Source organism: Bubalus bubalis, chromosome 10 (assembly GCF_019923935.1).
Source record: "Bubalus bubalis isolate 160015118507 breed Murrah chromosome 10, NDDB_SH_1, whole genome shotgun sequence".
In the NCBI taxonomy this organism is placed as follows: Eukaryota; Metazoa; Chordata; class Mammalia; order Artiodactyla; family Bovidae; genus Bubalus; species Bubalus bubalis.
Genome location: NC_059166.1, coordinates 82,109,685 through 82,134,604, shown reverse-complemented (window position 1 = coordinate 82,134,604; position 24,920 = coordinate 82,109,685). Strand labels below are relative to the sequence as shown.

Sequence of the window (24,920 nt, the reverse complement as noted above, 5' to 3'; positions counted from 1 at the left end):
GAGTTCACACTCGTTAATTTATACAATAAAAAGATATACAGGGTTGATCTATTAGGCTTCTTCAAATCTAAAATTATATGAATCGGCTATCAACCCCCTTCTCATGAACTAAAACATACACCCCAGCTTCCAGAAGAGTTATAGAACAAACCCAGATATTAGCTATTAAGTAGCAATACCTTTCTCAATTGACTGTATCTACTGTTGTTCCTCTTTACAGGAAGTCCTAACTCCTAGTATTTTGTCCAAAAATATGACTTTATGTAACGCGTAGACGTCTTGATTTTGCAAATCTTAAGCGTATACCGCTCTGACACTTCTCTCCCCAGCAATTCTCCATCCAGTCAACAACCTTCCAGGCTAAGCAGCTCTACAAGTGTTGTCATCAATCTTAAAAACCTCTTCATCCCACCGATCCCTTAAATTGCCCACTTCTGGAGTTTTAAGACTTTCTCCAATTAATAAGATTAAAGATGAATTAATTATTGTAGGCTGAATAATGTTAGGGGAAAAAACCCATTACTTCCCTAGGCTTTTTGGTCACAATGTATCAGGTTGCTTTCATGCAATCATTTACGAATCAGTTTATAGCAGTGCTTACCTTTCATTTCAATAGCAAAAGAACTCTTTCCACTCCCGCCAAATGAAGTTTTATATAATACTCTACTATAGAAATGGAGAAGCAAATGGCAACCCACTCCAGTGTTCTTGCCTGGAGAATCCCAGGGATGGGGGAGCCTGGTGGGCTGCCATCTCTGGGGACACACAGAGTCGCACACACGACTGAAGCGACTTAGCAGCAGCAACTATATAAAACAGGTCATAAAGTGCAATTACCCTCAGCGAGGTTGGTAAAGACCTAAACCTCCACAGACTTGGTCAGCCCCTGCCCCTCCTTCACACCCCATCCACTAAAGGCTCTTAGGGTGCTCCGCAGGCAGCATGGAGCACCAGGAAAAGCATCACTTTACGGAATCTTTCAAGATGCCACAATGCATGGAAGAATCAGAGGTTCAAACGCAGTAAAATTACTTCAGAAAATCTCTTCACAGCAACATCAATAACACATCACAAAAGTTGTTTTTTCTCAATTTACTCAAACGTATATAATATAAAACTTTTCACAGATGCATTTCAGGAAAACTGCCCTTTCAAGTAGTGGCTACAATACATGATATTAGGAAGAATCACTGGTAATTCCTCCTATAATAGATGTCAGTAGAGTACAAGATATCAAACACACATCAACAGTGAAATGGATCAAGATTATTTTTTATTGCACATTTGCTTACAAGTTTGCTGCTTTGGGCAGAGCTAAAAAGCTCAAGTGTTGTTAATTTCAGCCATATTTCATCAATCTAATTACAGCAGTGATTTGCCTGTATGTTCCCCGAGGCTTATTATTTCCCAGAAACATTAACCTTTGCAATTTGTCTAGGCGCCGGAGCAGATTTAACATTTGTTGTTTTAAAATTTTAACCACTCAAAAACAACCCGAACAGCATACTGTAAAGAAAACAATGTTTCTGTCTGTCTATATAATCCAGGCTCAGAAAATTTGATTATGTAACAGTGCAAAGGTAACTATAAACCAAACTTTTTCCACACTATTCAATTCTTGTATGTATAATTAAGCATTTATTTTAGAAAATTTTAACACCTTTAGGAACTGATTCTTTCACGATTAGGCTTTTTATAAGGTCTCCTCTCCCTATCAAAAAACAATCCCCACAATGACTCCTAATTTTATCTTAGACTAAGCTGCTCAGAATAGTTTCATTTCCTTTCCACAGTACTCCACAGATTAATGTAAAATGGAGAATGTGCTGTACAAACTGAAATAATATGGCATTCAAACAGCTCAAGCTTTAAAAACCAGGCTAGCACCCAAAGCCTGATGAAAAAAGACACAAGAATGGAGACATAAAACTACTATAGCAAACACAAAATTTTGACCGTTAACAGATCAGAAGTAATGGCTGATGCTCCTACTTGAAGCTCATCAATGTCACACCAAAAAAAAAAGAAAAGGTATTTGGCAAAACTCTTCTAAATTATTCATCCCAAATGAATTTTTAATTATTTCTAATCCATCACTCTTACATTTTACACTTCAATCACTCATGTTTTCCTTTTAAGACTATTCAGAAGAAATAGTTCTACTTAAATTTAAGCTAATAAGTTTTTCCTCTCACACATTTTTACATAAAAGTTACTAAAATCACAATTCTGAAGAATTTCTTTTTTAATCATACAAACATTATATACTTAAAATTAAGTAAAGAAATTATATCCTTTCATATTCTATCCAGAATGATCGGTTACCAAATTGGTATGAACTCTTTTTCCACAGCATTTACTTGTAACAATCACGACTTATGAAACTTGTATCTCAACTCCACGGTGAACTAGCAGCCATGCTTATTCCACATAGGTACTGCCAGTGGTCCCTGTGGTGTCCTTTCAACAATGACAAACTCATCAGGGTTGCCAAATGCTTCATAGAAAACCAACAAATCCTGTATTGCACGCTCCTCAATCTGAAAGGAGGAAGGGAAGAAAACTTGCTTTACTCTTTGAATTACCACTTTCTATGCCTGCAATACAGCACAATAGGTATCCTGCAAGGAGAAGGGCTGAGGCCTGAGCTAGAATAATCAGATACCCACCTTTCCTTGACTTTAATCTTGAGCAGAAGGAAAAAGAAACTGAAGACAGCTGATGGAATCCATTCACTGCAGTCTCTCACCCTGTGAGATACTTCCTGTTATTGTACGGGTTGTCTAGCTCTTTGAGCTCTTTGGGACAACGACAAGTCTTTGTTTCCTAAGTCTGGTTCTTTGGTTTTCAGCTAAGTCTATGGAATCTTAGTGTCTCTCGAATAAGTTCTGTTCTCCTTAAGTTAGCCTGGCTGGGTGTCTGTGGCTTACAACCTATGAACTCTGACTGATACAGAAGCCAGGTGGAGAGCTAGGTAAGGCCACTTCTCTACCGGTCACTTTCAAAAACTAAAACAGTCCAAAGCATCACCAGTGCTAAAAATATTAGCTTTACATAATTTTATTCTAAATTTATTATCCTGAATACCTTCAATTAATATTTGCTGAATGCTTCAGTTTTGTTTTACATTGCATTTACATTTTAATGTGCTAAATACATGCACCTCTGCAAAGCAAATAGAATTTTCTTAAGACCTAAGAATGAAATACAGTAACTAGTTCTTACCCTGAATTAAACCCAAAAAGGTTATCTTACCCTGAATTAAACCCAAAAAGGTTATCTTACCCTGAATTAAACCCAAAAAGGTACGTTACTTACCTGAATCAAAGCCAAGGGTTTCTCTCGGCTTCTGATAAGAGCTGCTTCCTGCTGTAGCTCTTCTTCTACGATAGACGCAAAAGTGACGGGTGCTACCACGGAAGGAGCGGTCAGTGAAGAAGACAGCCAGGGACTGAAAGAATAGGAATAATGAGCTTTCAGTCAGCTTGCCAAACTTTTGCACATAAAATCTCCCCTGAAATACTCTTTACCAGTGTCGCAGTGTCTCCTTGTGACCTATAACATAAGGGGACCTGGAAGCTTCTGCATTTAAACTTAACAGAATGACAAGGTGAGAAAGAGAAACAAGGAGGACTGATATTTTATTTGAATCAGTGCTGTAAGGTTTGGAGACACCAGAAAGTGGAATAGAGCAAAGCAATATAACTGAAAGATGACTCAAATTGTAGAGCAGAGAGTATTCAGATGATACATTTCTATTTGATACTATTCTCAGTTCTTAGTGTTCTCTCCCAGTGCCAAACTAAGTCTAGCTTTGAGGTCCCAAAGCTGATCAATTAACCTTACTTGGGACTGTCCGGAAGTGGTACATCTGAAATGTGGTTGCCTTCTCGTCCTGGGGAACCATGAGTAGAACATCTGCAAAACAAATGCCAAAACTGGAGATTAAAGCTTTTAGTAACATGAGTAAAACTGCTTATTAACAGAAATACAGGGGAGGAATTGCAAGGCTCTGACTCGAGACTAATTCATTTATGAAGTCAGACTTACCTTTGAAATTGTAAATAAAACAACAAAAATCTCTAGATAATTATAAAATTATGTGTATAAAATACCATGGGGGAAGATCTTACAAGATATGGGGTCTGTTCTTCAGAAACAGAGTAGCAGATGTAGAAAACAAACTTTATGGTTAGCAGGGGGGAAATGGGGTGGGTGAAGGACAAACTGGGAGATCGGGATTGATACCTACACTACTGCATATGAAAGAGATAACCAAGAAGGACTTACTGTGTAGCACAAGGAGCTTTACTCAATACTCTATAATGACCTATATGGGAAAGGAATCTAAAAGAGTGGGTATATGTACAACTGATTCACTTTGCCATATACCTGAACTAACCCAACACTAAATCAACTACACTCCCCAAAAAAGGTCTGTTTCTTTCTAATAACATTCACATAGCCAATTTATTATAAAAAACCGAACATTAGAAAATAGACAACTCTATGAAGAATGTTTTACATTAATAACATTTTATGAACAAAAGTGACAGATTAGCACGAAGTTTCAAAACATATAAAAACACGATAGTAGCCAAATTTTGTGTGACTATAATAGTATAAATACTGTGAGCAACAAAAATACAGAAAATGCTTTGATACCCCAGAGTTTATAGATAGGACAGAAATTTGTTTTATTCAAGTACAGATGACATTCAATGTTAATTACTGCTTACTGCTGTTCAGCAAACTGACTCAGTTATACGTATCTATACATTCCGTTCTTTAAAAACACTGTTTCCATTATGGTTTTTCACAGGACACTGAATAGTCTTCTGTGCTATACAGCAGGCCCTTGTTTATCCATTTCATATGTGAGAGCTTACATTTGCTAACCCCAACCTCCCACACCATCCTTCCCCCATCCCCTTTCTCCTTGGGAACCACAAGTTTGTTCTCTTATGTCTGAGAGTCTGTTTCTATTTCATGGATAGGTTCATTTCTCTAATAGTTTAGATTCCACATATAAGTGATACCATGATATTTCTCCTCTGTCTGATTTACTTTATGAGAATCTCTAGGTCCATCCATGTTGCCGCAAACGGTATTATTTCCTTCTTTTTTATGGCCGAGTAGAATTCGGTTGCATCTATGTACCTCATCTTCTTTACCCTTTCCTCTGTAGATGGACATTTAGGTTGCTTCCATGTCTCGGCTATTGTGCAGAGCGCTGCTAGGAGCAGAGGGGTGGCATGTATTTTTTTGAATTACAGTTTTGTTCAGATATGTGCCCAGGAGTGGGATTGCTGTGGTAATTCTACTTTCAGTTTGCTGAGGAACCTCAATACAGTGGCCACACCAACTTTCATTCCCACCAAAAGTGTAGGAGGATTTCCTTTATTCCACACCCTCTCCAGCATTTGTTATTTGTAGACTTTTTAATGAAGGCCATTCTGGCTGGTATGATGTGGCACCTCATTACAGTTTTTATTTGTATTTCTCTAATAATTAGCAGTATTGAGCATCCTTTTGTGTGCCTACTGGCCATCTGTATATCTTGCCCATTTTTATCTTGTTGAGTTTTATGAGTTGTTTATATATTTTGGAAATTAAGCCCTTGTCAGTTACCTAGTTTGCAAATATTTTCTCCCATTTCATAGGTGATCTTTTCATTTTGTTTATGGTTTTCTTTGCTGTGCATGAGGTTTATTTTTGTTTTTATTTCTACTGCTTTGGGAGACTGACCTAAGAAAACATTTGTATGTTTATGTCAGAGAATGTCTTGCTTAAGTTCTCTTCTAGGAGTTTTATGGTATAATGTCTTATGTTCAAGTCTTTAAGTCATTTTGAGTTTATTTTTGTGTATTTTTGTATATGGTGAGAAGGTGTGTTCTAACATCACTGATTCACATGTGGCTGATAGAACAGAAATTTAAAACACACTAAGAACTCACAAACTAGATGAGGAACCAAGATGTAAAATGACATAACAGAAAAGAATTTAAGAAAACAAACTTAAAGATCTACTGACTGTAAAGACTAAAACAACCAAATAGATTTGGTCATCTGAGAAGGCCTCACAGAGAAGACAATAAAAAGGGTAAAGAATGAGGGAGGTGAGAAGCATTCCTGTAAGGAGAAAAATGAATGAAGAAACAATGAGAGAGCCCTAGTTGTGGAATTTTATGCTTAGAAAGATACCTAGAAATTACTTAGATTAATCGATTGCCCTCTTTCAGCAATAAGCAAATGTAGGTCTAGATGGGCTTTACAACAGAAAGTCAAATAGAGCAAGAATAAATGGGGCCTAAAATACTGACTTTCTGATTCATTTATGCACATATTTATTGGGTATATGTCAGTACTATGGTACTGAAAATCAGGTTAAAACCTAGTTCTCTTCACTCTGGTAAAAGATTTTTATTTTATTTTATTTTTAAACTTTACATAATTGTATTAGTTTTGCCAAATATCAAAAAGGATCCACCACAGGTATACATGTGTTCCCCATCCTGAACCCTCCTCCCTCCTCCCTCCCCATACCATCCCTCTGGGTCGTCCCAGTGCACCAGCCCCAAGCATCCAGTATCGTGCATCGAACCTGGACTGGCAACTCGTTTCATACATGATATTTTACATGTTTCAATGCCATTCTCCCAAATCTTCCCACCCTCTCCCTCTCCCACAGAGTCCATAGGACTGTTCTATACATCAGTGTCTCTTTTGCTGTCTCGTACACAGGGTTATTGTTACCATCTTTCTAAATTCCATATATATGCATTAGTATACTGTATTGGTGTTTTTCTTTCTGGCTTACTTCACTCTGTATAATAGGTAAAAGATTTTTTTAAAGGTATTTAAGTAATGATAAAGCAATGTGAGAGTAGATAATTGGTATTTACATCAATATGTACCACGTACTATGGATTCACAGGAGAAATTACATAATATGGAAAAGGGTATATACACTACTGGCTTCACTGAGGAAATGACATTAAAGCTGAGGAGAGTGGCACCGAGAAGGGGCTTGGTCATACAAATACCGGGAACACTTCAAGACTGTTGGCTTAAGTAAAGGTAGGTTGTTCTCTTCAATGAACTGAATGACTGGGTTAAGAGATTAAGAGGGAAATAAAGTTAAAATGAAACAGAAGGGTCAGAGTACAGATGCACTAAGAATTAAAATGTTTAAACCTGATGTGTGTGTGGGCAAACAAATTTACTGAGTCTATTTTCATATACATTATCTCATTTAATCTTTCTAATACTCTGAAGAACGCACCTATTGTTCCTATTATATTGATTAGGAAACTATTAAAAATACTCAAAGAATATTCAATAATTTGCCTGATTAGCAAGCTGGGTAAATGGTAAAGACAGAACTCAAATCCAGGCTTTTTTCACTCAAAATACAGAGTATTTTCCATACACTGTAGCACAGTCCATTACAAGGATCTTCTAATTCTTCAAGGATTGGTTCAAATATCACCTTTTCTCTCTGCAAACAGAACTGAATATAAGGACTAAAGTATCTTGTATAGGTCTTGTTAAAGCCAAGCAATCAGAACTTACTTAACATTATATAATTTATAAAGTACTATCATGAATTACCTGATATAATCCTTGTAACAAACCCATATGATAGGCATTACTGTTCTCATTTCAGAAAGGTTCACAGTGGACTGCTGTAAGAATTATACCCAACTCATATCTGTTTTGTAAGATGTTAGAATTGTTTTCATTAATGATTTTCCAATGGATAACGTCATTAATTATAAATTTACTCAAACATCTTTATCAAAATTTCATCTTAGAATGAAGTAAAACTGCTAAATAGAGCTATGACTAAACAAATACAAAACGAGTATAAGCTTTCCAATAATAAATAACAGCATTAAGCCTCAGGTATTTGCAGCATAGAAACAGACATCCCAACAGATAATCTTATAAAATTTAGCCTTCTGGAAATAAAAGCAACATAAAAGGGCTGGCTAAAATCTTTCAAAGATTTTTGTTCAAAGTGAAGAACATTAATCTTGCCAAATTTAGACTTCAAGAGAAAAACTTACTTTTTGCTCACATGGTTGACAATTATTAAAAATAATTTTGTATTATCGCAATTACAAAGATTTTATATAAAATTAGAGCTGATATAATTTTATCTCACATGTAGTTTTCCTTACTAATTAGAAATGCAAGATCACATTTTCTGCCTAGAAGCACGTAAGGGGGTATTTAAGTGAAAGGAAAATGAAGGAAAACACATTAAAATGAAAAAGAACACAGAAGTAACAATAAACAAACAAAAAGTGCATAAACCTCTCTTTTCACGTCAGTAAGTAACTTTGCCATTCTTTTATTAGCTCCCTAGCCTGGGGCTGGGGAATGATCACATTTTCTACAATTAAGACAAGAATGAAGACAAGAATGTATTTTTTGTGGAATGTCCTGAGATGAGCCCTCCATCCCTGCCACTGAGTCCCTAAAGTATTCCTGTCTTCTTGCTCTAATTCCCACTATTTCCTCTGTTTACACTGCCCTTTCTTCTCTCTTAAAAATCCCATAAATATATGGCCATTTGATCATGTTACATTAATATAAATAATCATTTAAATATATAGCCATAAATATAATGATCAAAATATTTGAGATTGAATAGGAAAAGTGTTTATGAACTAATGCTCAAACTTTTCCTCTTCAATAAAGTTTTTCTGGACAGCTCTAGCCCATGGTCATTTTCCCTTCTCTGAACCACTCATACAGCACATAGTCATATATTGCTGTGTGACTTCTTTAACACTGTTATATTACACTGTATTTTTGTTCTGTCAGTTAACTTCCATGTATGTGTATTTAGATTCACCAACCAGATTTCAAACATATTTCAGGCTGGGTCTGTGTATTATACTTTTATATATACACCCAGAGATGCCAGCAGAATATGTATATCAAGTGTCCCATAATCTGGTGAATTAATAAATATTCTACTTTATTATATTTTATCATTTCCTTAAATACCGCTCTCTTATAGTAACATATTTTCTATGATGAAATTAAAAATGAAATCAAAGCTCTTTTCTTTCTCAGTGACCAGAAGACAAAAAACTATTTAAAACATTAACTTCCACTTGCCAAACACCCAAGCTATGGATAGCAAGATACTATATCATACACTCCTCTAACTAAAATGTCTAAAGCACTATAACATCACATACCACTTTTCACAATTATAGCCTGGTGTTATAGCACACCCTAGCGATCAACTATGAAACCACACATCCTTAATATTTTAAAAGATAGAGAAAATTAGAAAATTTTAAAAATACATTCAATACTTAAAATGTAAAAATGTTACAAAACAATCTTAACATTCACACCTTGACATTTATACATCCAAGGCAAACAATACAGCTCATTACATTAAAAACAAATACTACTTGAAATAAGAGCAATTTTGTTTCATTTATTCTTGCCCTCATTCACCAGATGCTCACTGAACACCTACTACACACTAGGAAACATTCTAATCAGTGATAAGCAAAGGTCAATCTTCCTTGCTCTCACTGAACATACAGCTGAACACAGACATTAAAAGACTAGTATTTGAAAACACTGGGCTTCCCTGGTGGCTCAGTGGTAAAGAATCCGCCTGCCAATACAGGAGACAGACAGTTTGATCCCTGGGTCAGGAAGAGTCCCTGGAGGAGGAAATGGCAACCCACTCCAATATTCTTGCCTGGGAAATCCCATGGACACAGGAGCCTGGTGGGCTACAATCCATGGGGTCACAAAACAGTCAGACACGACTTAGCGACTAAACAACAATTCAAAAACAGTAAATAAAGAATCACCCCAACAGTAAGTTTACAACAGTTCTCATGTTATCCACAGGAATACATTCCTAGTCCCCTAGAGTGGATGCCTGAAACTGCGGATGGTACTGAGCCTGTGCACACTATGTTTTTTCCCTATACATACATACCTATGGTAAAGTTTAATTTCTGAATTAGGCACAGTAAGAAACTTACAACCATAAGAGAACAATTATATAACAATATAGTGTAATAGAAGTTATGTGAACGTGGTCTATGGCTCTTTCAAAGTATCTTACAGAAACATAATGCCTTTTACTTCTATGTTCTAAAGTATGACAGCAAAACTAGCATGAGTTTTTGCTTCTTTATAATTTCATGGGTAGAAGATTCACTTATAACATAATCTTAGCACCCTAAAGATACAATTATTTTTTCCCCCTCTCCTTATTAGGTTGAGAACTTTCCACTTTTTTTTCCCCCCACTTGAAGCTTTCATTTAAATGGCTTCTCTTTGGCATATTTGAATTGTCAACATCACTACTCCTGTGCTTTGGGGCTGTTATTAAGTAAAATAAAGATTCCTTGAACATAAGCATCCTGAAACCCCAACAACTGATCTGATAACTGAAATGGCTATTGAATGACTGACGGGCAGGGTATACTGGACAAAGGGAAGATTCATGTCCAGGTAAAATGGATCAGCTAAAACGGTCAGGATGGGGAGAGATTTCGTCACACTACTCAGAACAGTGCAGAATTTAAAACTGAAAACATTGTTTATTTCTGAAATTTTCCATTTAATATTTTCACACTACAGCTCACAGCAGGTAACCAAATCCATGTGAAGAAAACCACAGACAAGGGGGTACTACTCAAACTGTGGTAAATGTGATAAGTGACAAGAGCCATGAAGGCATATAACAGGAAACTGACCCAGTAAAAGAAGTCAGGCTTCTTCCAAGAATTCAAGAAGCAAGTCAACAAGTCAAAAGGCAGTTAAGTGGGAAGAAGCAACTGGCATTTGAGAAACTACAAGGTCAAGGCTATAATACAGAGATCATGTTAAAAGCTAAAGAGGTTGACAGGAGCTAGACTGTATCAAGCCTTGAAGGCCATATAAGAATTCTAGCTTTTATCCTGCAAGGTAAGATTTGCATTTAAAAATACACAAACACTAGCCAAATATGCTATAGAGAAGGATAAAAGGCTATGGCAAGACTTGTTAGCAGGCTTACTCAGACGGCCCAGGTAAAAGATTAAAGTAGTCTAAATAAGGGTGGTGGCAGTGGAGATAGTTTAATACACAAATGGATATAATACTAGAGAGATATAACTGGCATGTTCTGACAGGCTGGATACTGCTGAGGACGATGGTCATGTAAAACTTGCGAATGACATTTACTGAGGAAATCAAGAATAGGCTGGGTTTGTGTTTTGGCTGTATTTTTGCTTTTACGAGAAGGCTATGAGGAAAATGTTCAATTTGGTTTGGGACATAAAAGTTTAAGGTATTTCTGAACATTCAAATAGGATGGCAATATCAAACAAGGCAGATGGAGACCTAAGTCTGAAGCTCAGATGCCAGATGTGGACAGGCAATTTGAGTCTTTCATGTATAGCTGATAATTGAACAGTGAAACTCATGAAAACACAGAACTTAAGTGAAATGAAAAGATAACCTATAAGTGAACTTCAAGTATGATGAGTCATATAAAAAGCCCATGGTGTTGGCAATATGGAGGCTACTTCCGAATTTATCCTGAACTGTTTCAATTTAGTTGTGGGACTGGAAGCCAGAATAAAAAGAAGTGGGCGATGACAGCTCTTTTGAGAAATCTGGCTGTGAAGGAAGCAGGGAATTGGGAACAATAGGACAATTCTAGAAGAAAGTGAGGAGGCTGAGTGAGGGATTGACTTCCCTCGCCACCCCCCACCCCCTGCCACTCCACATGTGAGACACCTGTGCATATTCAAAACCAAATGGGAAGAATCTACTTTAAAGGAAAACATTGATCCATAAGAAAAAGAAAGACAGTTAATAATTTAAGCCTTCATTAGTGGAACTGGGTTAAGATACAAGTACAGGTATAAATCGAACCCGTGTCTCTTATGTCTCCTGCATTAGCAGGCAGATTCTTTACCTGCTGAGCCACCAGGGAAGCCCATAATGACTTATTAGAAGATCCTAATTGAAATAAATGGGCTCCCCTGGTGGTTCAGTGGTAAAGAATCCGCCTGCCGATGCAGGAGACGTGGATTCAATCCGTGGGTCGGGAAGACCCTCTGGAGGACAGCGTGGCAATCCACTCCAGTATTCTTCCCTGGCAGACTACATACAGGCCATGGGGTCGCAAGAGTCAGACATGATTTAGGAACCAGACAACAGAGAAAATAAATACTATACAATTAAAATATGAGACATAAATTGAATATCAAGGCTGATAAACTTCCTCTTCATAATGTGTTGTCACTTTTGCGTAAAGGTTGGTCTCTTCTGTATGAGCAGGGACTATGTTAATTTTGTTCACCATTGTAACTGTACTATCCGCTATAATGTCTGATACACATCAGCTAATATTTGTTATATTAAGATATCTTACATTGCACCCAATTTGTATTTATGAGCCTATCACAATAGCTTTAATATTCTCCCTTAATCATAGGTAAACATTATATAAACAGGTGTATCTGTTTTACACATTAGAGTTCGATTTAAGATTTTTGTTTTAAAATAACATTACACTGCCAAAAGTATTTGAAAAGTTAGAGACAGATCACGACTTCTTTAGATCCTTTCTAATCTGATTTTCTGTACTATAAGTAAAAGGCTCTAAAACTACAGTCATAAATATACATATCTGTAACAAGAAAGCCAGTTACAAAAACAACAAAACTATGTTTCAACAGTTCATCTAAACCTGCACTTTCCAGCGTTGTTAGAAGACTGACATTCCTCAGGAGCTGCTCACAGGACAGGTGAGGTGACAGTGAAGTAGTATGGCTCCAGACCCCTCTTCGCTCGGGTCAGGGAAGTTTATATTACCTGTTTGATATGTTATAATTGGACGAAAGATCTGATTTTTAAAAAGGAATTGGGGTGGGAGGGGAATCTGACAGTGAAAAACTGCTTAATCATTATGAAAAACAAAATTATTAATCTGGTCACAACTAACATTTTTAATTACATTTTTATTTTGTCTAAAACATTCTAGGGAGTATAATATATAGGAGATGTCATATTAGCAGAAATAAGGGAAAAAAGAAAACTCCATTTAGTCAACCTACTTGAAACAGTTTTTCCTTCCAACATTGTCCTATCTAATGCCCCAAGAATGTTTGTTCCCTTTTGAACAATAATTAAAAGAGAATTTAATCATGGTGGGGAAACTTTTTAAAAATACCACTTTTAATCTATGTTTAGGTTTTCATGTAGGCATTTATAATATGAAACATCTTTTCAAAATACATTGGACTTTGACAACCAGTATCACAAACAGCTACAGAAAAAGATGGAAATACCTAAACAGGCTCAAAAAACCTTGGATGCATCTCAAAATGTATGCTAAGTGAAAGAGATTTTTTTAAAAGCATGTGCTGAATGATTCCACTGATATAATAAAACAACAGAATATAAAAGTTAATCCATAATGACAGAATTCAGATTAGAGCTGCAAGAAGACAGGATGGGGAAGGACTGTAAAGGGGTATGGAGAAACGTCTGTGAATGGTGGTTAATAGTCAGCGACCTGAAGAACTGGTGATGATGGTTTCACAAAGGTATATATATGCCAAACTTCAAATTACATACTTTAAATATATATATTGTTTACTGTAAGCCAACTATCAAAATATATCTTAAAAATAAACATGTTAATTTTGAATGTAAAAAGAATGTATAAAACCTGCCTTATAAATTTTTAAAGATTATTTTAGAACATAGAACCACTATAAGAACATTTAAAGGTAGGAAAATGTTTATTACCTTACAACTTTTGGAGACTGGGAATTTTCAATCCCTTTAAAACAAACTTTTTTGACATGATCTCCTGATCTCTGGCCAGTAACAGATTTCTTTTCTTCTACTAAGAAATCCCGGAATGACTTGGATGAAACTGAATGTTGAGAAGATGCCCTGTAGAAAGACAACAAAGATCATGGAAAAATATTCATTTTTCTTAAAAGGCTGTTGCTGGAAGTGGCGAGGGGACAATGAAGTGAATATATACCAAAAATTTCAGCGATATAATTAGTTTTCAATGTGATGCTGGCTTTTTGCTGTCAATTACAGACTAATCAAAACTGTGATAAGAAAAAACAATCAATGGAGATATACATGGGTGATAGCCCAGATATTGAAATTAGCAATGCTCTTAAAAACAGCATTATAACTATGCTTCAGATAACAACAAAAAATATGGTTAGAATAAATAAGTAAGCTCAGCAGAGGAAAAGTGTCTATGAAAAAGAAGAAAACAGAAATTCAAAGACTTTAATATTCAACAACAAAATTCACTGGAGGGGTGAAACAGCAAGCCTGGAAAAGTCTAAACTTGAAGATAAATGTTTTCAATCTTTTCTTCTGATTAAAAAAGTTTTATTGATTTACGTCAGCCATGGTGACTTACGGTAATATTAAATGTAATTGGACACCCAGAAGGAAAGGAGATAGGGCAGATAAAAATATCCAAAGAATATTTGGATATTTAATATTTAATTTGGCCATCTTCAAATCTGGCGAAATCCATAATGTGACAGACTCAAGAATTTTAGCCAACCCCAAAGAAGAAAAACGTAAAAAAGAACATACTTATACACACAGTGGGCAAACTGCTAAAAACCAGAGATCAAAAAAGAAATCTTAAAAGCAGCTGCAGAAATCCAACACAGTATGAAAACACCTGGTTATTTACCAGAAATGAAAGTCAAAAGAGAGATGTCTTTAATGTGATGGGGGCGGGGGGTCCCCCCACTTAATTACATTAAAAAAAGCATTAATCAAGCTAAGCCATAATGGATTCCTGACCCAAAGGACCATAAACACTGGTTGTTTTAAGCTACTGTTTAAGGCAATTGGTTGCAAAGCGATAGATAATACAAGATAACAATTTCAAAGGACAATAAAGAAATATTATAAATAACTATGCAAATAAATTTGACAATTTATAAGAAATGGACATACCTTATCAAAGATAACAAAAAATAAAATAGAAAATCTGTATAGACCTGTATCTAAAAAACTGAATTAATCCCACCAGCTTTTTATTGTAGAAACTAACAAATTGATTCTAAAATTTATATGAGAATACAAAAACCTAGATTAGCCAATGCTGTCTTAAAAAAGAAATACAAAACTGGAAGAAGATAAAACAAGTTACTGTAATCAAGACAGTGTGGTATTGACATAATTATTAACAGATCAATGGAACAGATTAGAGAACTCAGTAACAGACCCTCATGTGATAGTTACTTTACTTTCAATAATGGAATTGCCAAAGCAAACAAGTGGGAAAAGTGTTTTTTTATAGAAGAAAATAAAAAGACCTTTATTTCACACCATACCCCCCAAATTATTTCAAGATGAATTACAGACCTAATGTAAAAGCTAAATGTCCTGGAAGAAAATTGAATTACAGACTTAACATAAAAGCTAAATGTCCCAAAAGAAAACAGATTATCTTTGTAACTTGGTGGCAAGCAAAGGTTTATTCGGACATAAGCAGCAATAACCATCAAATCAAGGAATGATAAATTAGACTTAACCAAATCAAAAACTTCTGCTCATTAGAAGATATCATTAAGAAAATAAAAAATATCTGTAAAACATACATCTGACAAAGAACTTTTTTTCTTTGGACAAGCCAAATCTAAGATTTATATAAATGTGGTCAAAATTAAAAATAGAAAAAAATAATTCTGAATAAAAACAAAATCAGAGAAACTGCACTATCTGATTTTAATATTTATAAAAAGTTATCATCAAGTCAGTCTATATGGGCATAAACACATGCATGTAAGTCACATGGAACTGAGTAGAGTCCAGAACTAGACCCACAAATACATGGTCAACCGAGTTCCACCAAAACTGCCAAGTAATAAAATAGAGCAAGGACGATCTTTTCAATAAGTTCTGCTGGAACAACTAGATATCTGCATGGGGAAATAAACAAAAACCTTGCCCTGTACCTTACCCACATACAAAGAGACACTTAATCACAAAAGCTAAACTAAGGAAACATCTACATCAAATCAAAAAATGTTTGTAACCTTAGTCAAAGACATGGAGATACTAATACCATCTCCCTCCTTATAAAGGTTGCTATGTGGATTGAATGTTAACTTATGGTCAAATATTTAACAGTACCTGATACACAGAAATGCTATGTAAGTATGTTACTATCCACAATTTTCACGGCATTTAACAAAATTTGCTTAAAGAAAACAAGACAATGAGAACACAAATTCTGATATGAAGAAATATAGTCAATTAACAGGCATAATATCTTTCCTTCCTAAAGTCTGATTTAGAAAAATTAATCCAGAAATGTAACTTTTTTGCTATTAATCCTGAACATCATTTTCAGAAATCCTTAATAAGTCAATATTATAAATAACAATATAAAAAATTTCTGAGTCAGATATTAATTTCATCTATTTTATTTCCTCAAAAAACAAAGTGAATACAAATGCTAACCAGTTAATTCCTCTCAAAACTAAATTCATACTTTGAAGAAACCATAAAATCCACAACAGACTAAATTCATGAACTATTTGGGGTTCCCCATAAAAGATCAGCAAAGCCTTCTAAAATCTATTATCTTATCTGAATTCAGGGATTCAGTTTAGTCTCTGAGTCATGTCCAACTCTTTGCGACCCCATAGACTGTAGCACACCAGGCTTCCCTGTCCATCACCAACTCCCGGAGCTTACTCAAACTCATGTTTATTGAGTCAGTGATATCATCCAACCATCTCATCCTCTGTCGTCCCCTTCTCTTTCTGCCTTCAATCCTTCCCAGCATCAGGGTATTTTCAAATGAGTCAGTTCTTTGAATCAGGTGGCCAAAGTATTGGAGTTTCAGCTTCAGCATCAGTCTTTCCAATAAATATTCAAGACTGATTTCCTTTAGGATGGACTGGCTGGATCTCCTTGCAGTCCAAGGGACTCAAGAGTCTTCTCCAACACCACACTTCAAAAGCATCAATTCTTCAGCACTCAGCTTTCTTTATGAACTCTCACTCTCACATCCATACATGACCACTGGAAAAACCATAGCTCTGACTAGACAGATCTTAGTTGGCAAAGTAATGTCTCTGCTTTTTAATATGCTGTCTAGGTTGGTCATAGCTTTTCTTCCAAGGAGCAAGCATCTTTTAATTTCATGGCTGCAGTCACCATCTGCAGTGATTTTGGAGCCCAAGAAAATAAAGTCTCTGTTTCCACTGTTTCCCCATGAAGTGATGGGACCAGATGCCATGATTTTAGTTTTCTGAATGTTGAGTTTTAAGCCAGCTTTTTCACTCTCCTCTTTCACTTTCAAGAGGCTCTTCCATTCCTCTTCATTTTCTGCCATAAGGGTGGTGTCATCTGCATATCTGAGGTTATTGATATTTCTCCCGGCAATCTTGATTACAGCTTGTGCTTCATCTAGCCTGGCATTTCACATGATGTACTCTGCATATAAGTTAAATAAACAGGGTGACAATATACAGCCTTGACATACTCCTTTCCCAATCTGGAACCAGTCTGTTGTTCCATGTCCGGTTCTAACTGTTGCTTCTTGACCTGCACACAAATTTCTCAGGAGGTGGGTAAGGTGGTCTGGTATTTCCATCTCTTTCAGAATTTTCCACAGTTTGTCGTGATCTACACAAAGGCTTTGGCATGGTCAATAAAGCAGAAGTAGATGTTTTTCTGGAACTCTCTTGCTTTTTCAATGATCCAATGGATGTTGGCAATTTGGTATCTGGTTCCTCTGCCTTTTCTAAATCTATCTTGAACATCTGGAAGTTCATGGCTCATGTACTTTTGAAGCCTGGCTTGAAGAATTTTGACCATTACTTTGCTAGCATGTGAAATGACTGCAATTATGTGGTAGTTTGAACATTCTTTGGCATTGCCTTTCTTTGGGATTGGAATGAAAACTGAACTTTTCCAGTACTGTAGCCACTGCTGAAATTTCCAAATTTCCTGGCATATTGAGTGCAGCACTTTCACAACATCATCTTTTAGGATTTGAAATAGCTGAACTGGAATTCCATCACCTCCACTAGCTTTGTTCATAGCGATGCTTCCTAAGGTCCACTTGACTTCGCATTCCAGGATGTCTGGCTCTAGGTGAGTGATCACAGCATCGTGATTATCTGGGTCATGAAGATCTTTTTTCTATAGTTCCTCTGTGTATTCTTGCCACCTCTTCTTATATCTTCTGCTTCTCTTAGGCCCATACCATTATCTGTCCTTTATTATGCCCATCTTTGCATGAAATGTTCTTATCTGAATAACTAATATATATCTGATTCTGGCCTAACCACCAAAACACCTTTATATGCATCATTTCATTTAATCTTTACAACAATAATCCTTTAAGTATTTTCATCACAACCTAAATTTAAAAGAGCACAACCAAAGCTGAGGCATTTGAATGACCCTCAGATCACCAGAGTAAGCAGAACTGGGATCCAAACCCAGTTCTTAATGATCACAAAACTCATGCTTGGCCATCTAGTCTATCACCGGCTTCAATAAGAATCAAAATAATACTCCTTATAAAGTGCCAAAGATGGAAGGAAAATGATGATTCACACTTAGTTTTGTTAGTATGAGCTAATAAGCATCTATTCATAACAAAATCAGCTGAAACCTATCAAATTTCTATCTGCTCAATAATTAAATAGGACTGCCTCACATAAGGTTTTTCTAAGGAAAAAACTCACCAATAACTCAATACATGTTAAAGAAATCAATCGTGAAAATATTACAAATAAAGTTACATTTTATTTATATATTAATGGTTAATACTTATATTATACAATGCTTAAGGTGCTGTTCTAAATGTGTTTCATTAACTCTGTTTACTCTTCACAATACCCCTGTGAAATAGGTCCTGTTTTTAGTCTATTTATGAACAAGAAAACAGAGAAAGATTAAAAAATTGTCCTGACAGAGAAAGACTGGAAAGTCAGATTAAAGACTTAACCTGAATTCACACTGCTAGACAATAGATCCACATTTTAAAGTTCAGGCAAGGCTGACTCCTGATTACCAGGCTTAATCACTATACTACTATGTTCACAGAAAATCATTCACCCTATGCCAAGTTCTTTAATCATAAGAAAGAGATTTTCTTTACAGATTTATCAGAAATATGACCTACCAAGGCATTCATGTTAAAGATATTTCTTCAAAAGAACTTACCTGACTTTGACTTTATCACAAAATTTTCTTCAAAGGACATACATGGGCAGAACGTTAAAAAATTAAACACAAAGAACCACACCCCATTTCCTTACCAACTCTCTTCTCCTCCCCAAAATACACATACCTGAAAGTTTCTACTGGCAAACAACACAACTATGCTATAAAGTACTTTGTATTATTAGTCACAGGGAACACTGCTGGCAAATACTCTGCCAAAAAAATCTGATGAATGTCTTTTGTAAGTAATTCATGTCTCTAAGTACAGAAACTTCACCATCATCTGTATAAAAACCACAAGACGTCAGATTCACCTTAGTGGTAATTTGCAAACTTCTAGATGTGATAAATAGTGTACACCCTAAAAAAAATTCTTTCTTTCATAGCTAGTTTATACCATCTCCTTAAGAATAAGTGTAGGTAGCAATGCTTACTTACAAGATATCTTACATTCACATGTTTATTAATCATGCATAGTGGTCACTTATAAAATGTATTATGCAGACTTCTTTAAATGAATTCTATTATTCTTTCCACTGATCATGCCATAATTTGAAACAGTGTCTGATGTCTGATTTCCCACAATTTTACTTTCCTAACTCAAAGGCTCTGGCTCTTTTCCATTTTAGCAGACAGAGAAACTTATGAAGCATTTGTACCCACATAAAAAATTAATCAACATTTTTTTTCTCAACTAAGGAAGCTCTAAAAATTGTGCTTTAATGAGCAAGATTTGGAGCTAAAAAGTTAAGCAACTGAACTTAAGTTTATAGGTTAGCTCAAAATGGAATTTGGAAGAAGTTACATTCATACAGCCAGGCCACAAAGATCGTGCATTCTTTCACTCAAGATGGCTGGTAAGAAATGTAGTTTTATTTCTCCAAGTAAAATAAAGGATAATGAAAAGTGATCAACTCCCATATACACTTGGTGTTTTCACAACAGATTTAAAAGTCAACTGGTTAGAATTTCATTGTAATGCAAAAACCAGTTATTTTTCATATTTAACACTGTCACACCTAATTGCATGCAGCAGGAGTACTGTTACATACTGGAAGTCGTCATACAGACTAGGTGAATGAATGGGTGAACAAACTACGTCAATTCCCTACCACAACCGGTAGACTTAAAGGGCTACTTTGTGATTTGCTAATTAATTGCACATTAAGCTTATTATTAAGAAGTTGTTGTTTAGTTGCTAAGTTGTGTCTGACTCTTTTACTACCCCATGGACTGTAATGTAGCCCGCCAAGCTCCTCTGTTCTTGGGATTTCCCAGGCAAGAATACCGGAGTGGGTTGCAATTTCCTCCTCCAGGGGATTTTGCCAACCCAGGGGTCAAAAACCACACCTCCTATATTGGAGGTGGATTCTTTACTGCTGAGTTACCAGGGAAGCCCGTTATTAAGATAAGAAAAGAATAAAAACATCCTTTAATAATTAAGAAAAATCACATTAGATGATTCATCAGGAGATAAAGATGTCCCTTTGAGAAGTAGTTGGGAAAAATCACTATAGCAATGAATATATTCCATATATACAATCTGTAAATCAAATCAAATTAAAATGCTAATTTCGTATTTTCTACTTTTTTCAAAGCTGAGCAAACTTTAAATTCTACCAACTTTATTTAGACCAACATTTACAAGAGATATCCTCAGAAAAACAAAGACCAACATTTACAAGAGACATCCTCAGAAAAACAAATCTATTCCTGTTTTTTCTAATATGATTTCTAGAGAAAACAGTAAGGAAGAAAGTATCAAATAGTATACAAGTTGTTCCTAGACTTGGATGTTCCTAGACAAGCTTTTCACAATTAATAAAAGAGCCCACCAAGTAGCCAGTATAATGTATCAAAAAAGAACCCACATGAAGGCACTTCCCTATGAAATTTAAGAACACCAGAGATAAAAAGAGGGAAGCGGGGAAAGAAACTGGTAACATATTAAGAGTTAGGAATTGGAATGGCTTAGACTTCCCAACAGAAATAAGAAAAAGGAACTCTACGAATGATTTCCAACTCAGAATTCTGTTCCCATCTATCAGTCAAGGGTGGTGAGAATAAAAACATTTTCAAAGTTATAAGAGCTCCAAAACTGTACATCCTATACACTCTTTATCAGAAAACTACTGGTTTTGATGTGGAGTGTGCTACCTCAAATCAAAGAGTAAGCCAAGAAATAAAAAAACACAGCCTCTAAGAAACTGGGGATCAAACACTGGAGGGAAGCAAAGGAAATCCCCAGGATGACAATTAAGAGAAGTCTCAAGATCATGGTATTAAGCATGCCTGAAAAAGGCCTAGTTCAGACCAGAGAACTCAAGAGTTCTAAATGAAAATGTTTCCAATAAAAAAACAAAAGTCATAAGTAATCTGGGATGTTTCCCAGTAAGGGAATTATTATTATTTATTAGTTATTCCAGGGAAAAAATAAAAGTGTAAAAAAGGAACTACAATCATACAATGGTTCTGTTGTGAATCTTAACCAGTCAAAACAGACTTTCTTTATTGGGGTTGGAATGAACTCTGGTGTTTGAAATAGGTTCTAAACAAGAGTTGGATTAAGTCTATTAGTTGGATTTCCCAACTTGAGTGATCACTGTTTTGTTCCTCTTTCTGTTCATTTACTTTTTGTTTTTTAATAAGGAAACTGGTTTATGGCATGGCTGAAATTGTATTTACTAAGCCCAAAGCTTCCTCAGGCTTCCTAGGTGGCACTAGTTGTAAAGAACCCGCCTGCCAATGCAGGAAACATAAGAGACACAGGTTTGATCTCTGGGTTGGGAAGATCCCCTGGAAAGGGAATGGCAACCCACTCCAGGATTCTTGCCTGGAGAATCCCATGGACAGAGAAGCTTGGTGGGCTTTGGTCTGTGGGGTCGCAGAATCAGACATGACTTGACATGAGAGCAGAAAGCTTCCTCATGTGCTTAGTTAACTGGCTCAAATTGCAATATATTTAGTATCTTGAGAACTAATTTAAGAAGTTTTTTTTTTTTTCCCCCTGGTCTTTTCCATACTTTTGTTTAGGAAAAACAGTAACTCTTTTTTTTTTTTTTAAACTTTACAATATTGTATTGGTTTTGCCATATATCAAAATGAATCCACCACAGGTATACATGTGTTCCCCATCCTGAACCCTCCTCCCTCCTCCCTCCCCATTCCATCCCTCTGGGTCGTCCCAGTGCACCGGCCCCAAGCATCCAGTATCGTGCTTCGAACCTGGACTGGCGACTCGTTTCATATATGATATTATACATGTTTCAATGCCATTCTCCCAAATCATCCCACCCTCTCCCTCTCCCACAGAGTCCAAAAGACTGTTCTATACATCAGTGTCTCTTTTGCTGTCTCATATACAGGGTTATTGTTACCATCTACCACATAAACCTAACAAAGGCAGTGATCAAATTACTTTTGTATATTGCCTTATCAGAAACTAGAACATGCCTTGCAGGTAGAAGCTACACAACAAATACCAATGAATTGAAACATTCTACTAAACCCATTCCCTCAAGTTTTACTCTTTTCTTTTTTACTTGGGTTTTCTCATGTCTTTTTTTTTTCTGTGATCAAGTTTTATATTTACTAGTGGTTCTGACATGTAGTCTTCCTGATGGCAATCAAAATGAGTTGCCACTCTCTTCAAAATAATTTGCATTTTAATTGGGGAAAAAATATTCCTTTTTACAAATAGGAAAAAAGTGGCATTAGAAGCAATGAAAGGATGTCCCCACGCCCCTCCCCTCCCCTCAGTCAAAGGTAATCTCTAGTACCCTCTTCTATGCTTGGGACAGCAACAGGGTTTTTTCCTGCCCTTCATATTTCCATGTATTTTTCCTCTAAAATTGGTTTCCACATATTCTATTAGTAGACTTCCCTGGTGGTATGGAGGCTGGGGATCTGCCTACCAATCCCGTGGACATAGATTCGATCCCTGGTCCAGGAAGATTCCGCATGCCACAGAGCAGCGGGGCCCAAGTACCACAGCTACTGAGCCTGCACACCCTGGAGTCTGCACGCCATAACCAGAGAATGCCCGTGCATACCGATGAGGACCCAGTGCAGCCAAAAATAATTTTTTTTTTAAAGTCTATTATGATATTAGTTACCAAAAAAGGAGACTGCAAGGGAAGCAGGAAGTACAATCTATTTTACATATCTCAGAATTGCCATCTGAACTCTTTGGAAATGATTCCTATTAATGCTGCATTTATGGTTAAATTCTAATGGAGAAAACTATATAACATATTGTTAAGTAAATAGCCCTGCTTAAAAGTGACAATGACAAGCTATGATAATATGATACATACAGGGAATGTGCAAAGAAATTAGGGTGCTAGAAGAGATTTATCAAACTTCTCCATGATATATATTATTTTTATAAAACAATGAAAAAATAATGCTCTCAAATTACTTTAGCAATAAACATTAAAATACCAAGAAGAAATTTTATCTACACATATGAAAAAAATTTGAAAATCATGATATACTTGTCAAAACAAACAAAAAAATAAAGTATTTCCCAAGGTCTGATTCATAACATAAAAGCAAAGGGGAAACAAAATATTTGAAAAAACAGGAGGGAAAAAAAAAACCAAAGCCAAGAACCACCTTAAAAGCTAATGTACAAAGCTTATTTTAATAAAAATTAGAGCATACCATGCATTTGCTGGCTTGGGGATTTTTGAAGGTGCACTTAAAGCTGTTTCCACGTTATTCATTCCTGAATTATTATCTTTGGTAGTCAATGCAATCATTTTTCGTTGCTTCTGAGAAAGTTTAACTCCATGAGAAATCATTTTTCTAGAAATTAAATTAAACCAATCAGTTTTACTGCTTCTGAGAAAGTTTAATTCCATAAAAACTAATTTTGCTAGAAATTTCTGCTTAAGAATACAGGTAATTATATTGCTTTGTGTTTATTTGATGAAATTTTACTATTAGTAGATCAAAATGACCACAAGTTTCAACAGTGACCATATATATATATATATATAAAATCAGTTTATACTACCAAGGATAAAGTAATAGCTACAATGAGCCCTTGTAATAGTGTGCATCACACTTGTATCAGAAATAGCCTATACTGATTATTTTAGAGGCCAATTTCTGGCATATAATATTGTATTCCACAAGAGCTGGACTATCAACCCAACTCAATCTTTAGCACATACTTAAGAAATAATGTTATGGAGGCTAAATTACCTATTAATAGAAAAGAGCTTAGAACTAACTTTAACATCAAATGCAGAAAAATAATAGGAAAGGTCCAGTAGGTCTTTCTAATTCTTTAGGGCAAAACTATAATACAACATGTTCTTTCCTTTTTATGATTTTGTAACCAACCCCAAATTTGTCTTTGGTGTAGTTCCACATTTTTGTCTGCTTTCTTCAATTTGCATGATGGTTCTGAGATCCATGACAGGAGGGCTGACAGGACTAAAAGACATATAAAAGTTACTTTACAACCCGCTCATTACTACCCAAATATTACTGAAACTGTAAATTATATATAACATTATTAAATGAGAGGACAGTTTAGGTCCATTTTGTAAGCTGTGGTCAACTTCAAAAAGGATAAATGAAAGCTACTTTTATATATACATACATAAGTAATAATTAAAATGTATCTAAAGTCAAATATTAAGTGATACATGTTTTAATAAGTAAGTCTAACATTA

At 35.6% G+C, this 24,920-nt stretch overlaps 1 protein-coding gene across 4 annotated transcripts in view; it reads right to left on the bottom strand.

Annotated features, from left to right (window-relative positions):
* Positions 1-1,256: 1,256 nt before the first annotated feature.
* IBTK (inhibitor of Bruton tyrosine kinase) overlaps positions 1,257-24,920 on the bottom strand; it is a 94,233-nt gene continuing 70,569 nt past the window's right edge. For 3 of the 4 annotated variants that reach the window (XM_006048261.4, XM_006048262.4, XM_025294832.3), the window contains 6 exons: positions 24,586-24,678; positions 23,899-24,042; positions 13,801-13,950; positions 3,847-3,918; positions 3,319-3,451; positions 1,257-2,540 (listed from right to left, as the gene is read on the bottom strand). In XM_006048261.4, the coding sequence (XP_006048323.3) occupies positions 2,409-2,540; positions 3,319-3,451; positions 3,847-3,918; positions 13,801-13,950; positions 23,899-24,042; positions 24,586-24,678 (724 nt within the window). In that variant the 3' untranslated portion in view covers positions 1,257-2,408. Of the gene's footprint in view, positions 2,541-3,318; positions 3,452-3,846; positions 3,919-6,885; positions 12,862-13,800; positions 13,951-23,898; positions 24,043-24,585; positions 24,679-24,920 lie in introns of those variants that run through there. The other variant, XM_044924494.2, reaches the window with a different exon arrangement.